The following is a 17,127-nucleotide window of genomic DNA, read 5'->3' as shown; positions in this document are numbered from 1 at the left end:
TGACAATACGATCCACACCCATCTAGGTGTTGGTCTTTGAACCAGGGGCATATTAAAAGAGGAAGGGAACATGTGTAGTTTCTCTTTGGACCCCTTTATCTCTAGCGGGCATTACAAGTGAGTAGACAGATGCCCTGCCAAAGTCTACTGTGCATGTGATGGTTATTTTCCTGGTGGTTTTTATAGTGCTCATGGGGAAATTGCCAGGAACCATTTCTGCCATCTAATATTCATAATGATTTGTGCATCAATGCCACTGCGATACTCTGGAATGGTAAGTATTAAATAACATATGTGCTGAGTGCAAAAGTGTGGACCATGTGTCTCTACTTGGAGCTTAAACTTGCAGCACTTTATGACAACTTCGGTTTAAAACCTCTGACCATTATAGCACCCAGTGGGCAGCTTTTTAGTGATGGCAGTCAGCATTTGTCATTGCTGAACCGGTCTCCTCTGATCATGTCGTTTTAGAACACTGAATATGCACTGCAGGTTCATATGGGAGAAAAAAAATTAATATCCATAATAATAGATTGTTATGAACTAGAAGATGTCAAAATGTGCAGTCATATGTGGTGGTTGATTTTTGCTAACGGGTTAATTTTTTTATTTATTTTTTTAGATATCCTGTTCTTAATAGGACTTACATCTTCTGTATGTATTGTGTCAGAAATTATAAAGAAAGTAGAACGCAGCCAAGAGGGACTTCAGAAGCGCAAAGGATCTCTGTCCGCCTTGTTCCTCGATGTATGATGCATATTGCATTGTTTCTAAGCTACGTATTGGGAGGTAGTGCTTACATTTCCAGGTACTATGAAGACTGCGGGACAGAATGGACTACTCAGGAATGACACACCATGATGGATATATTTGGCAAAACGGTGTGTGTCTGTTTCACAGTGCAAGAGAAAATGAATGTTTCGGAACCATTAAAGTATTCAGACTCCTGATGTAATGCAGAAGTAACTAAAAGAAAACAAAACCTTTTGTGTTGGTTTCTGCCTTTTCTCTACACCAAAACTTTGGTTCAAGGGTTGTTTTTTTGTACAGTCAAACAAAATACTTATGTAGTCAAATGATTTTTTATATGTATATAATTCTGCTTCTTGGTGGGTTTTTATTAAAATAAAGTTTTCTAATGTCTAGAACGCAGTGTAAGTGAAATGCACAGTATGTGCCATGTTTGCCCTGATCATACATACTTCTGTTAATGCACATGACCTGCTATACAATACTATATAGTATTGAACAGGAGGGAACACTGTAGAAGCCTCTTGTTTTGCTTGTGTTCTTAAACTTCGTCTTATTAAATGTCTGCCACCCAGCGTCTCAGCAGGTAAGTCCGATTGACCCCGTTGTGCATTCAAATGAGTGTCCAAACAGAGGCAATGGTCAAGAACTACTGTAATCATCTTTATTTTAAAACATTTTTATTGATACACTGTATTATTATAGCAAAGCATATACTGATTTACTTTTTTTTTGTCATTCATTTATTTTTCCAATGTTTGGACATCTAACTCTACCATACATTTGTTACTGTATTGGAAAAATGAATTTGTTTAATTATTTTTTACCCTAATTTGATAAATGTCCGTAAATTCATAATGTTCTCTTTTCCGAATTTTCTTTTTATTTTTCAGATATCCTACTTTAATTATATTTGTACCTTAGAATCATCCCACAGTTTTGAGAGAGAGAAAGTGTGTGTGTGTGTGTGTGTGTGTGTGTGTGTGTGTGTGTGTGAAATATTTGTTTTATTAGACAACAAATCTGTTAATAGGGTTTATTTTCACACTTTGTATAAATGTGCAGTAAAATATTGTAAGTTATTCTGTAAATATAACTTCTCTGCATTTTTTGTATATATTTTTGTTTTATTTCTAATCTTGTTCAGCTGATGTCAAATTAAACATTCTTAATAGTTTACAATTATTATGTACTGGTATATATATATTGATGGAATAACCCTAGGATGCATTACCAAATAATAATTTGCACCTCTAGAACATAGACATGCACTGGTTTTCTGCAACTTCATTTGAATTCCTTTTTTATGTTCCTTGACTTTGCTCTGTTTAATTATTCAAACCTTCTGTTGAAATTAAAGCATACTACGATGCAATATAACATGCAGTATTCCCCCTTGTTTCTTAGCTTTACCTGTTTATCTCATAATGTAGCCATATTTGGCACATGATTTCCAATTTGAAAACGCCCACCCTCTCTGTAGCACAGTCAAGTGCGTTATGTGTTGGGCTTCATTCTATGGGTACACAGAAAAATAATTCAGCAGTTCTTTTCATTTCACTTAAATTCACATACAGTAATCATTAGTAAGAGTAGATCATTTTGAAGATTTCCTATGTTACATAAAGACCTTTTTAAAAATGGCAGTCTATGTGGCTCAAATAATTGGGTTTAAACCCCTATCAGGGAGAAATTATCTGGTTGAAATATGGAATGCAGAGAATGGAAGTTGCTCAAATCATTTTTATTGGCCCATCATTCATGCATGTAATTGAGGGTGAATCTAAACCACAAACTCAAAACATTTCCCCAGGACACTGCAAATAGGCCAGCAAAAGTACAGTACATACAATCTATGTGGTGATGTCTGTTTATTCTGGCCTATTTGTATTGTTCTGGGGGGTTGGAGTGTTTGGCCCTATACATACTTGTAGCATGGGCCAATTAACTGATTTGACCAACTTCTATACAGTGTATGCCTGTTCTGTGAGTCATGAATGGGACCAGGTGCTGGAGGGTATACTGATACTTTTATTGTATTTTGTGGTCCCTTCAGGTATGTTTGCTTTCAGTTTAGAAATGCATTAAAAATGATGGCCTAGTAATGCATATGTAGCATAGGGACCACCAGAACAATGACGCCTTACCCTTGATGGTGGCCTACCAAATATTTGCAAATGTATGCGACTGAGGATTTTGCCATGTCGAAACCTACTATAAATATAATAATAAAACTATCTTTAGTGTGCAAGCCAGGCATGTCCAAACTATGGTCCTCCAGCTGTTGTGAAACTACACATCCCAGCATGCCTTGCTATAGTTTTAGCAGCATTACCGAATAGCAAAACTGTAGCAAGGCATGATGGGACTTATAGTTTCACAACAGCTGGAGGGCCATAGTTTGACATGCCTGGTTTAAGCTCTTCCCTGCACTTTTCTTTCTCTTAAGCTGGCCATACATCTCCAGATTGGTTGTCAGATCTGGCTGGTTGGAACAAAAGTCTGGTAGTATCTGAATGACAGTTTGGCAGCATTTCAAAGCAAACTGTCAGATCTGCCAATAAATCTGTAGATATATGGCCAGTTTAACTTACGCCATCATCGATGACACCAAATCTATTGATTTTCTGCCACCCTATTTCAGTGTTGTATGCTGATGAAGCTGTTTATATATCCTGTGCTTGTCCTCTATTATTTTCAACTGTAAGTCAGTTTCCTACTTTTCTTATTTGTTTATGTATGTTATATAATTATGGGTGCTGAATATCTCTTGTGGTGCCATATTAATAGGATAATATAAAAAAAAAAATGAAACGAGAAGGAAGCCATTGTGTGTGCTAGACTGGAAATTTACAGTGAGCTATCATTCAGATGGTCTCATCACACATCCCTCAGTCACCAAACTTTGTTACTACTTCACCATAAAGCTAAATCCTCCTCCATAGTTTATACACTGTTTCTCTAGTTAATTGAGAGGGTTTCTGGCAATATAAGACAGTTTAAAAATGATTGAAGCTTGTTTAGTTTTTATGCTTTTAAACTGTAAGTATGAAGCCATCATTTTTTCTGAAAGTCATCATCCAACAAATATCAGCTATATGGGGTGTATTTACAAATTGGTGGCTTTGACCTCAATTTTTAAAATGGCACTAATATGAACTACAAAGCCCAGTTTGTGTCACACAGAATAGTGTTGGTTTTACTCTTAAGATAAAATATGCTGAGATAGTTGCTGCTTTTGTAAATATGCAGTACCCCAGAGATACTAAGGCTATCCCTTTTTTTGTGATTTTTTTGGGGGGTAATTTTTGGAAACCGTTTAATCTTCCAAGATTGTTTTTCAGTAAAGATTTTGTTGTCCCTTATTTAATATGGATAAGTACAATTAAGTATGAGTATAAACAAAATATAAAGATATCCTACCACTTATTTTACTGTATGTATAAATGTGTGTTCTACAAGGTTTTAGAGCATATCAGAAGTTTGCACTTCCTTGTATTCTTAAAATGCATAGATTTAAAGTTACATTTTTATGTATGATATACTGTATATGGTAGGAAGGTAGTAGGTTATTGCCCTCCATAGCTGCTACATGCCACACCTGATGTTTCAGAGTAGAGATTTGTGGCAAAGTATTTTTCCAATTTAGAGCTAACGAAGATTGTACCACCATACAAGGACAGCTCTGCCAAAAATCAGGCAGGGAACTCTTTGTTGACTCTGGATAGGAGGGGTTTATTCACACTGACTCGTGAAATCTTGAGAGGAAATTAGTGTCCAGGATAGCACAAAGTTGGAAAATCAGGCCCTTGTGCAAGTGGTGGTGTAGGAAGCAGCATCCTTGACAAACATGCTGCCTATGTCGAGCTCATCCGCACATTTTTCCATGGTTCTACTCACTCATGCAGATATGAGAGCCGGATATAAAAGCACACCCGTCGTGGTATAAATAGACTTTAAAGTAGTGTCCAGACTGGAGCCTCTTTCAAAATGACTGACCCCGGAACAGGTAGGGTAGTATGTTTTGACGGGCGGGCAACTGAAACATCAGCTGGTGGAGAATTCTCCCACTTTTCATGTGAAAAAGGGTACAACATTTTCATGCGTCTAGACATTTAAAACTTGTTATCAGGTGTTTTCCAGATGGTCATTAAAGGGTTTTCCAATTCAGAATAATCTGGAAAAGTTACCGACTGTTTTTGAGTATGACTCAAAATAGAAACTTGTGCTGGAGCATCAATACCCTGAGGATCCTTCTCACCAAATTCTTCCTGCAGAAGATCCTCTTCAGCAGCTAAAGGAAATTCACCCTCCTGTAGCCTGGTAAAGTGAAGAAATAGCTTTACGCTTGGCTGGGACCTGAGGAGGACCTGCGGCAGACTGTGTCAAAGAATCAACTGACTGTATGAGGATCTTAGCCCACATTGGCTCAGTAGAAGCCATCTTTTCAAACTGATCATGAAGTACATCCCTATCTCTGTGGGACACTGCCAGCTCTGCAGCTAAATTAGATAGACCAGAATGAAATATATCACTAGCCAGTTGATTTAAATCTGCTTGTGCTGCAGGTGGTTTTTGTGCAACATTAACAGGTACTTGCACTGCAGAATACCATGTCTCACATAAGGAAATGCCCTTTATATGCTGAGTGTATTGTTCCTTGCAGTTTTGTAGGCGAATACTTTGAGAGCTGCTTTAGATAAAGTAGCCCTACCTGATATTGTGCTGGAGAATAAACACAGTCAACATATCGCTCACACACACACACCCAGATATACCCGTAACAAGGGCCTGGGTGACAATAGGGAGAGAGAAGCCACAAATCCCCCAAATAATGTGTGTGGGCATGTATGGACCCTCTGTCGACTTAGTGTCCCTTAAGTGTAGGGAGGGAGCGATGAGGCTGTGCAGGGACCAGGAGGACTGGGGCCTGCCACCAGTTGGAGAGGAGATCAGCGTGTGCTTAAGATGGTGCCCACTGCTGTAAAGGCGCCAGCCGTCTGAGGAAGAAGCTCTGCACCCCCTTGGCTGGCCACCTGCCCACGCTTGTAAAAACATGGCGTTGAATTCAAACTGACTAAACAGCCCAGAGTGGAGAACGCACTGCGCGAACTCAGCTCTCGCCAGTGGCTGACAGAAGGCTACATGTAGCGGTTGTCAGTCTAATAGTGTCTACTCCAGGCATGTCCAAACTATGGCCCTCCAGCTGTTGTGAAACTACACATCCCAGCATGCCTTGCCACAGCTTTGCTGATGAGGAATGCTAAAACTATGGCAAGACATGCTGGGATGTGTAGTTTCACAACAGCTGGAGGGCCACAGTTTGGACATGCCTGGTCTACTCTCTGGAAACTACCAGTACTTTGGTCGCCGCCACTGGGGCGCATAGCGCCATGACCTGCAGCCATAGTCCCTGGAGACATGGCAAAAGGCCCTGGATCTGTAACGCCAGCCGCAAGCAGCTGCGACTGGTCCCCAGAACAGAATCGCTGGTGGCCGGGTCATGAAGGAACACCGTGCAGTGTAGACCAGACCTCTCCAGGGCCCCACGTAGCAGGCAGACCTTGAAGTGTCTGCCTTTACTCCTCAACTGTGTAAAAAGAAGCCTAATCTATAAATAAAAACCTAATCTTCCTTAGGAGAAAAGGTGTAGGGGACTTTTTCTAAGGGTGGGGACAGTGGGGGGAGGAACCTACCACATAAAATTTCTTAAAGTGCCCACTCTAGTACACCTTCTCTATCCCCAATCGTGTCGACTGCAGTATCCCCTGCTGTACGAAGGAGAAATAATAATTATCAAAATTATAAAACAAATAACAGATAATAAAAAAATTAGCATATATATTATATGAAGCTAAAAGTTCCTTAATATAATTCTATATATCCTTGAAAAAAATTCCTTTAAAAGGATAATTATTTTCAGAAATGAGGCCTGGTATTTGAATTAAATGTCCATTGCTAGAATTTAGAGAGCAATGTCCCGTTAACCCTTAATATATAGATAATTTCTAAAAGGGCAAATATATAGATAATTTCTAAAAGGGCTTTAAAAGGGCAACAGCTCTTAGAAATTGTTAGAGCGAGCATAGACATATAAACATAAACCTTATACATCCATATCACCTGCTCATGCAACGTTCTCATACCACTCCCAGCTACTGCTTGCTTCCTATAATGTAGCTGTGTGATGAAGCAGGGGGTCCTGAAGTCTCCCCACTCAGACTGCTCACAGTGTAATAACCAACGTAAAGTTGGAAACCTGACTCAATTCTGCGTTTCTCCCACCTGATAACACCGGTGGCTTCATCAGATTGAGGAAGCCGACGAACGTTATCAGGAGGAATTGAGCGGTGAGACTTCACGACCCCCTGCAGAATCACACAGCTACAATATAGGAAGCGACCAGTAGCTGGGAGTGGTACTGTATGAGAACATTGCATGTGCAGGGGATATGGATGTATATGGTCTGTACTCGCTATGACAATTTCTGAGAGCTGTTGCCCTTTGAACTTTATTCTTAATTGCTGGTTAAAAGTGAGATTATCCATATATATGAAGGATTAATGGGACATTGAATTAAATGTCCATTGCAAGAATTTAGAGAACAATTACCAAGCATCATCTCTGAAGATAAATCATCCTTTAAGGGAGTTTTATTGAGGATATATAGGATTATCCTAAGGAACTTTTATTGTGCTATAATATATATGCGCCTTTTTTGTTAACATCTTATTGTCTGTGTATGTGTTGTTATTTTTTTATCATTTTGATTTAAATTGTATTTTATTTTTATGCTGAGGGGGATTGCATAATAATAAAATTGTCATGTAAATAAAAGTATAAAAAAAGTTTGTTAAATTCACATGTTTATTAGGAATCGGTACATCTGTCAGAATAAACTTAGGTCTACAGTCATTAGGTCGACCCCACTAGGTCGACATGGGCCAAGGTCGACATGACTTAAGGTCGAATTTGCATAAATGCACTGTTTTTTTTATCCGAATGTCGACACAGTCGACATGGACACAGTTGGCAATGAAAATCGGACCCTCGCATCGCTCGCTTCGCTCGCAATGCTTCGGGCACGGTGGCTCGCTTCGCTCGCCACACCTTTAATAACCTCCTCCACGCCCTAGTGGATGGTAGGGCATGAAATACCGCCTGTTGGCACAAAAAACTGTGAAAACCCCCATGTCGACCTTTATGCAAATTCGACCTTAAGTCATGTCGACCTTGGCCCATGTCGACCTTAAGTCAGGTCGACCTTCCTGCCAGTCGACCTAGTGGGGTTGACCTAATGACTGTAGACCTAAGTTCATTCTAATAGATGACCGCATCCCGTTTATTAAAGGGGTTTCATCATTTTGAAAGCCAATTACAATCTTCAGTTAAATGCTCCGAATTAAGAGTTCCACGGTTTAAGGCGGTGGTTATCATTTTTGAATCACGGAGCCCTACAGTTTTGGTTGTATGGCCCGAAGGCCAGAATTTTCTTATTGAGAGAATTTGAAAATTAAATAAATTGCGATTTATAGGTCATCCTTTGGATCAGGTATGTGGTGAGAGAAAATATTTGCTTCTGTTTGTCCATGTAGTGTTTGATTGGAAGTAACACTTAAATACTGGCAAATGCACCCAATCTCGTACACTTCTTGGGCTTGCTGCTCTATGAGGCAGCGAGTACTTTTGTGCAAATTCTGCCCAACTTTACAGATTGGGCTTCGGATGCATGTTGGATGAAATATGTCATTTAAACAATTTATTTTTGGTAACTGGTGCCCAACACTAATAAGCATACACAAAATCAAGCCATACACACAAGTCATTTTTTTTTATTCAAACATTTATTATACTGGTGCAAAATACATGTTCCATAAGGCTTACTAATATGTTACAGCAATATATTAAATCTGATTGCTAAAATAATTTTTTAAAATAGGAGCAAAAAAATCCTATATCTGAGAGTGACCAGTACAAAAACTACTTCTCTTCAGGAGTAAATTTAAAAACATCCAGTCATCCTGTGTTTACCCCAGCTATCCGCAATAGATCTGGTTCCTGACACTGTATGGTCTTGTCCCTGACAGTCTGAGTCTAGGGTATTCAATCATGGGCAAAAAAGTTTTTTGGGCTGAATCCGACTTACCCTACTCAATCGTAGTACTAATTTTTAGCCTGGGTAACAAATTTAGCATCAACAAAAAAAAAAAAAATTCATGTATTTTGGTGAATTTGCGGACATTTTCTACTATCTCGATTCCTCCCCCAAAAAAGTTTAATGGTATTAAGGTTATATATACGTTGAACGATGAAACCTATTTGAGGTGTGGCCTATCTGACATGATCGTTCTTTCATAGCCAGCGGTGGTAGCAAGTGCTTGGATTGATATGTCCTGTCCAGCAGAGGTGGAGCTCCCGGCCTGTGTGGACACTAATCCTGCACAGCTAACATCTTAAGCTGCTGCGCTGTATTATAAAACCATGTGGTAATCCACCCACACAGATGTATAACAGGGTACAGGTCCCTACTGTTTGTGTGATGGGCAATGTTTGCAGATTTTTTATGAATACTGAATTTTACTGCACTATGGCACATCCCCTTTTCCTTTCTCATTTAGACATATACCGTACATTTTTTGTATTTGGCAGTCTACAGCTGTCGGAACATTTGTACTTGTCTGAGGTGGTCTTATTTACCATCTTGTGTTTTTTTTCTGTTTTTTTCAATTGGATAAATCTCAAATGAAGTTTATAATGCTCATAAGGAAAGCAGTCACTGTTGCAGAAGCATGTCCTGTGCAGTCAGTCTTCTAGTAACAGGCCAGCAAATCTGTTGCTAATGTCACCCTGTAATGGATCCTCCACCATGGCTTTAGTATTGGTACCTTTCTTCCTTGCTTTTGCCCTTTTCCTAGATTTGCTTGCTGCTGACTTAGTACTCTGGAAGGGGTCATGAGGGAGGATGGACATTACAGCAGAAGTACAGTCCCGGTACAGCTTTTCCAGAGGTGGACATGGCTTAAGTAATTCTTCTGTTGTGGGTGAAGACTTGATCTTCTGCGTCAGATAGTATACAAGAGAACCGCTGTAAAGTCTGAGCAAGGAGAGAAATGTGTAACTACACAAATCATAATTTTGTAGTATACAGAACACATTAATAAATGCTACAGCATGGCATTCTATTATTCTTATATACCACATCTGGAGAAATATGGTGTGTAAAACACATGAAAATTAGTCACCTGGGGCAACTAAAATATATTCTGTTACTGGAAGGGGGGGGGGGGGGGAACGCGCAGTATCGAATTGGTGTAATATTAAAGAATGTCAATCATTAATTTAAGTGTACGTGTGGCTAGAGTCTCGTGTTTAGAAATCATGTATGGGAAGATTTAGTTGGGTGTGGATTGAAAGGCCTACAGTGTCTAGGTTGACAGTCAAAAAGTTGACACACTCACATGGTCTTCATGGAAGAGTTTGACATAAGTGTATTACAGGGTTTTCTCAGTCAATGTCGACACGGATCTCCAATTAGTGTAACGCTTACCATTCGAAATTGTAGTCCCAGTGGATGGTAAAGTAGGAAAAAATCCAAACAATGGGAGGGGGAAATGTCGACCGTTTCATGTGTCTACCATTGTCATGTTGGCCTTTTCCTGCCAGTATTAACCTTTTGACTGTAGGCCTATCAACCACTTCTTATTTAATTCAATTCAAAGAAGAATACCCCGATGCATTTCCACCGTGCATCTTTCTGGTACAAAAACAATAATGCTATGCGATGGCAAAGGCCTGAGTATGAGCATATTCCCTTATGCGCATGTGCAGGCTATCTGTGTGAACGGATGTGGTGACTTGCCTAGTTGCCGGCTCGGAGCAGTGTGGGCAGGGGGAGGTAGCGCCCATGGGAACGCCCAGCATTTTATGGGCATCCCCATGATAGTTTGGCCATGACGTGGGTGCAGGCAGCTGAAGTCACCTGATGCCAGCTGCCCACCCTGTTCCCGTACCAGGGCGCCGCAAATCTGATTCACCAGAGAGTGACTTCGATTTGCAAACGCTTTAGAAATCATAGATAGTCGGCAAATATCGAAGGACATTCGCTGTGCGAGGGCGGAGTGTACTTTCTTTGACTAACAAATCTGTGAAATCCGTAGCTTTGCGAGTCAACCAGAATGACCTCCATAGTGTATACACACGGGCTGATGTTGCGGTTGCAGATTCTAGACTGTGCAGGGATAATAGAAAGACTGTGCTGCAGTCTATTTCTACTTTCCATTCTGATGCTACACATCAGGATCGAATCATGATTGGGCATAGCAAAACACGGTGCAATTTGCATTAACTTGTTATCAATGATGACTGTAGTCAAAATTGATAGCCCAAATAGTGTGCACCCAGCTTTAGTCTGCAGTGAAAACTTGTAATGTAAAAGTTACCTTAGTAATACTCAATCGACAGTGGCACATTTTTCTGCTTCAACAGATTAATAATTACAATGTTGACTTTTGAAGTGACAACACCCACAAAATGCCAGTTGTCGCCTAATTTAAACCTATTGTCAATATATTAACACCGATATCACCTGTCGACATTTGACTGTCAATATTTTGTATGAGTAAACATGTGTCGACATTTTAACAGTATCAACATTCTGACATTTGATATTATGGTGCACATGCGTGCATCCCTTTTCTGACCTGGTAATGTCAGGCTCTGGCAATGGTGTAGAAAGTAACTGATTGAAGTGCATGACCATCTGCAGACAGCACTGCCATTGGCACAGTATGTGCAGATCTTCCCAGTTCTGTTTTCTCTGCTGTGCGCCTTCTATCTTTATCCTGCGCATGTGCTCACACACTAACTTGATGCCATCTCCCTGCAGCTCTGTAGAAAAATAATGGTGAATTATATCATGGAGAAGGAGGAGGAGTTTAGAGGTAACCTGAGACATTATAACACAGACCTAATTTACTAGAAAAATGACAAGGTTTAACATTTATACAGCTTCATTTAACTGATCCATACAGTATGTTGACATTTATTTAACCAGTCTGTCGTTTATTTTAAATCAAAGAAACCATAGACCTGATCAGTCTTCTATGTGACGTTATGTACTGTATTCATGCAAACAATCACTGAATACTTGCCAATAATGAGGTGATCCCAAAGTGGCATGCAAATGGTTTGTGGGCCAATTAAGCCAATTTTGACTAAGCCCATGTGATATTGACTAAAGCCAATTCTATCTTAGCGGAGAAATGCGTTAAGGGGATATATTGACCCGATATACCATGCTACCAAATGGATCCATTATCTATAGACACTTCACACACTTCAGCAGAGTGTCAGCAAGTGAGTCCTTTTGGCTGGCTATCTATCCGACTGCAGGGTCTGTGCGCAAACGGTCTGGGTGGACTGGTCACTTAAATATACTTAAAGCTGTGAGTATATCTGGGTCACAAGGATTGATTATATTCTTTAAATATGCTAATTACCGGCTGACATCAGAAGTTGTCTTTTAGGCTGCTTGCTTATTAATCTATATGTTAATGTCAATAAAAATATTTGCACCTTTTTGTTCCAAGCGCTCTCTTTTGATTAAGTAATTAGCATAGTGAAAATTGCCTTGCCTGCCATATCTATTTTGCCTGGTGATAGCGATGCAGGGGAAGCCGCACATCCCTGTTGCCCACAGAGGAAAAGACCTGTAAACATGGTGCGATCCTGGCTAACTTGCTAGGCAATTTTTATTGTCTAGTCACAATTGCCCGACATCCATGGATGTTGTGGACACCCATAGAGAGACAAAGTGCCGGCATTGCAGCGGTGGTATTTAAAAAAAAAAAATTAAGCCAAACAACCAACCACCTTTGCCCCTACCTGGCGCCCTTTTTGTACATGTGCAGATTAAAAACTGCCTGTCTACTTAAATCAATACATTTTTAAAATGTACCACAAAGAAGTGTTCCAGATGCTCAGGCAAAAACAAAGCTAAATAGGAAGAATCATAAAAAGTATGTCTGTGCGAATATTTCTTACATGTCTATTCTCTCTTAGGGGGAAGATGTGTCGAGTTTGCTAGGGTGGAGAAGTTGCCCATAGCAACCAATCAGATTCAATCTATTATTTCAAGTACATTCTATGCATTGATAGGTACAAGTTGATACAATTTCCCCTTCGTAATAAACATCACTAAAATCCATTAAGAAAAAAATCCTGGACTCATCTGTCTAAATATATACCTGGATTATTTAGAGTATTGTATGTTTCTCCATAAACAATTCCCATTAATAGGGCTTTTAAATGATGTGGTTTCACTTTGGGGTCTGCATGTCTGATCCAGTAATTGACTATAGCCACTATAAGCTGGTAATCAGGGGGCACAGATGCTACGTCATCCATTCTCAAGTCAAGGGGCCGTAGGAGCAGATTTATACGTGTTTCCAAAGGAAGCTGAAAGAGAAGAACAGAGTCAACCTACTGTATGCCAGTTGCAGGACTATACGTCCCAGACTGTCCTTTCCTCCAGCACAACAACCTCAATTAATACATTATTTGAGTAACATTTTAAACAAATATAAAAAAAAATCAAGAACAAGATGTCTGACTGACGTCTCCTTGGACTTAAAATATTTCCCTAATATCTAGAACTTGAAGGAAAAATCTGTGACTTTCCAAGCTTTGTTTCCTAAATATGTACATTTTATCACTGTAACTGCCTATCACTTAAAGGGGCAGTGCCTTTTGTGCAGCTCTTCGTGAAACAAACACTCCATTGTAGATAAAGCCAAAAAAACGTGTCTATTGCGCCTAATGGGGTTGGAGGACTTATTTAAAGCTCTGCTAAAAAACCTAGTGTTAGTTGTAGCACCCTGCATCTTCCAAACCTGTGCAGTTCCTCTTCCCTAGCTAGGGTGTCATTCTCTGCATTGGTGCTTCTAGCACAGTGTGGTCTGTATGTCAGCACTGATATGCAGACCAGACCTATACTATAAGCACCACAGCAGAGTGACACCCCAGGCAGGAAGGGGAAGTGCATGTTTTTTTAAAGAGGCAGGTTGCTACAATGAACACTAAAAGCTTTATATGGCCTATGATTCAAAGGTTTCTTAAATAAGCTCTATTTAAAATGTCCCCACTCATAAATAGAAACCTACTGTAAGTGCAAAGAATGTTCTAAAGCTGGGTACAGTATATCGGCTATTCCACTGAATGGCTGATATATGTGGGTGTTTCCGTACTGATCTTACATGAAATCACCTACCACAACTAGTTGCAGTGTGTGTAAACACTATGCATTCCTAAGGAATGTTGAGGACATTGCGTTCATGGCAAACTAGTCACATTTGCCGCAAATAGGATAATAGACATGAATGGAAACAGCCGTGGTAGTAGTCACGGGTTGTGTACAGCGATATGTCTGTCAACCACCTGCCTCTGCTTTTAAAACCTGACACCTTTACAACACTGTGGGTCGACATTTCTATTATCTTACCTCTGGAAGCTTCTGAAGTGAGAGATCATCATTGAAATCTCCATTATCAAAGCGTATCTCAACTGTTGATTTTCTCAGAGTAGTTTCCAATCTGTCAAATTCTACAACAAAGTGTTGATTTGGCTGCTTGTTTCCTTCAGGCCCCTGTTGTGCATTCTGGTACATGTGAAAAAGCATTGCATAGATCACTTTGCGAATAGGTTGTGTAACAAAATGAGCAGATGGCCTCTTTGTGTCTTCAACCTGAACATGAAGAAACACTCTCCTCAGCATCAGGGCATCACTTAGAAACGGAGACAGCTCCCCTCTTGCTAAAGCAGTCTTCACCCAATCAGGCAGGTTCCTCTCAACTGCAGTTGGAGAGACGTATGTACCAGACTGAAAATACTGTTCAAGGTTTACAATGTCACAAAGGCTGTACTCTTCTATAGCGGAATACAGGAGCTGTCTGACTGAGTCGCGGTCCTTTAGCCGAAGATGTTTCAGCACATTATTCATGGCTTCTTCCACAGACTCAAATTCAGACAACCAGTTCAATAGTCCACAAATTCGAGTGTGTTTCTGTCCACTGCGCCCACGGTTTCCTATTGGCAAGTGCACAGTACTAAAGAAGGTCTCCAGTGCTGTCAGACTGATGTAGTCATTTCCCATGAGAACAGCAAAGAGAGGCAACAAGGACATGTTTATATTGTTGAAATATTTACAAAATTTCTGTACTGAAAAACTCCGAGCTGGGATATAACTTTCTCCGTTTCCAGTAGTGACAATATTTTTCCACTGAAAGAAATTCTGAGGACAATAACCAGCCTTCACATCAAAGATACAGAAATCGCTGTCAAAGGTAAGTACTGGGCAATTCCACAGATTGGCTAATGCCACGATTTCTCGATCAGCCTCTGAAAAACACTGTACAAAGGGCACCTGCAGCTTTCTCAAGACCTGGATGTAGACCTCTCTGACCAGGAGAGGAAGCACACTTCCACCCCTTCCATTCGAAAGGCTTACTACCGCTTTGATTTTTTCCTTAAAGCGTTGCTTTAGGGTTTCTATTTTCTTATCAGAAAAATCACAGCCGCCATCAAGCACAACATAGGGTTGTACATTGCACCTAGTCAAACTTTCAAAGAATTTATTTAGGATATCAGTGAATGCGTCATAGTCCCCGCCATGTAAACGATCCAAGCCAGAGTCGAAGTACAATTTGTGATACAAATTGTTACCGTCAATTATTATTTTTATGTTTTTCATCTGCAAATCATGGAAGAAATTACCATTATCGCCCACAAAGCTCATTAATCCTTGAATTCCCATCTTGAGAACAGAAGCCGGAAGTTCTACAACACAGAACACATCATTATCTCAACAGGGACATTTTTAAAAACAGAACACAACAAAAATGTCTACTCTGTATATAATGGATGGCAAATTATGGGTGGTCTTGGCCTTCAGTGCGTTTTACAGTCCATCATGCTACTTACACACTAAATACGCCTTGTCTAAAATAAATTGGATATAAATGTAAAAACTGTAACGTTACATATTTACCCTTCTCTGCAAATGGTTTCCATGGAAATAATTTAAACTGCAAGTTTATGAAGCGTGTTCCTTTACACTTTATCTTGGGTTGTAAAAACACCTAGTGCCAGTGGCACTGGGAGCAAGATTCAGAGTTTCATTTGCGGCTATATTGTGTTTCCCCAATACATGTGACTATACCTCTGTATACAGAGTTTGCTGCATGCCATCTCTGCAACTGCATTGCAGTGGACCCCCATGAGCGAGAATAGCCCCTGTCAGTTGGGATTCCGACGGTGGGGCATTTAACAGTCAGGATTCCCCCCCCCCCCCCCCCCTTCCCCACCCTCTTTTCTTCTTCTGGTTTTCCTTCTCTTTTTCACCCACCTTTTCTTTCCTATTAACTTTCTAAAATTCTTTCTCATTATGGTTTCTGTAACTTATAACAGTATTTTTATGTAATTTTATATGTGTATGTATGCATGGATATGTATATTTAGAAGTAGATGTATGTATGTGTGTATAAGTGTATATATATGTAATTTATGTAGGTATGCATGTAAGTATGTATGTGTATATATCTTGTATTATTTATATCTGTTTATAAGTATTATATAATATCACCCTTAAAACCAAAAAGAGATGCCTCTATATTTGGTCCAGGTTGTGGAACCTTTACATAGATCCTTCAGTATTGTGTTGATTGTACTCATTTGGACCGTTATAATGTCTTTATATCTTACATTCTTTTTATGTTTTTCATACATGTATCCTTGGCATCTCATTAATAAAAATTTTGTTTAATAGAACAGTCAGGATTCCGATGTCAGTATATACTGAAGCCTCAGACACCATATCAGACACCCTAAGTTCTGGTCTCACTGAGCAACACTTTACTAGTCTTATTTTATATGAACAGTCTGACATTACAGAAAGCAGTTCCTTTCCTCTGGAAACTGACAAATGAAGGCACTCACCATGTAATGTAGCTGTATCCTCAGAAATCAGGGGGTGCCATCTCCCACTAGCACACCCAGAACAGGGCACAGAGTGACTATCACAGAGTAATTATAGCGGGGACTGGATGCCGCTGACAGCTACACAGACACGCAATCATTCACTGCATCCTCTAACAACAGGGAATATGCGGGCACAGCGCTCACATGACACATGTATGACATGTCACTTGCTGCAGAGCACCAGGCTACAGAACGCTGGGGCCTGGAACTGACCTCCAACACGCAGAAGTCATGCTCCTTTTTGCGGGGACAAGTGTAGCACTGAGCCCACATGGGCAACAACAGCCAGGGTAGAAAGTTGAGAGCAGAGCGGTCGCAGTGTGATGACGTCATTGTGAAGGACGT

The 17,127-nt window shown here is 40.0% G+C and overlaps 2 protein-coding genes across 4 annotated transcripts in view; one reads left to right on the top strand and one right to left on the bottom strand.

Annotated features, from left to right (window-relative positions):
- The window catches only part of ATP2C1 (ATPase secretory pathway Ca2+ transporting 1), a 97,746-nt gene extending 95,616 nt beyond the window's left edge, over positions 1 to 2,130 (top strand). For all 3 annotated transcript variants that reach the window (XM_083188610.1, XM_083188608.1, XM_083188609.1), the window contains one exon: positions 623 to 2,130. In XM_083188610.1, the coding sequence (XP_083044736.1) occupies positions 623 to 753 (131 nt within the window). In that variant the 3' untranslated portion in view covers positions 754 to 2,130. The remainder of the gene's footprint in view (positions 1 to 622) is intronic.
- A 6,472-nt stretch (positions 2,131 to 8,602) lies between these two features.
- ASTE1 (asteroid structure-specific endonuclease 1) lies at positions 8,603 to 17,127 on the bottom strand. The gene is made up of 5 exons (XM_083188603.1): positions 16,741 to 17,127; positions 14,249 to 15,582; positions 12,996 to 13,206; positions 11,451 to 11,637; positions 8,603 to 9,844 (listed from the first exon to the last, which is right to left on the bottom strand). The coding sequence occupies exons 2-5, from the start codon at positions 15,557 to 15,559 to the stop codon at positions 9,553 to 9,555; spliced, it is 2,001 nt and encodes a 666-aa protein (XP_083044729.1). The 5' UTR covers positions 15,560 to 15,582; positions 16,741 to 17,127; the 3' UTR covers positions 8,603 to 9,552.

The sequence above is a fragment of the Crinia signifera genome, chromosome 5 (genome assembly GCF_055691185.1).
Source record: "Crinia signifera chromosome 5, ASM5569118v1, whole genome shotgun sequence".
NCBI lineage: Eukaryota > Metazoa > Chordata > Amphibia > Anura > Myobatrachidae > Crinia > Crinia signifera.
The sequence above is the reverse complement of the archived record's forward strand: the minus strand, read 5'-3'. Positions and strand labels throughout refer to the sequence as shown.

Excerpts from the sequence above, each read along its gene's own strand:
- ASTE1 (XM_083188603.1), bottom strand. The coding sequence starts at position 15,559 with ATGGGAATTCAAGGATTAATGAGCTTTGTGGGCGATAATGGTAATTTC. Across the intron at positions 13,207-14,248 it reads CACTTCAGAAGCTTCCAGAG|CTTCCTTTGGAAACACGTAT; the intron begins GTAAGATAATAG and ends CTTCTCTTTCAG. Across the intron at positions 11,638-12,995 it reads CAATACTCTAAATAATCCAG|AGCTGCAGGGAGATGGCATC; the intron begins GTATATATTTAG and ends ATTTTTCTACAG.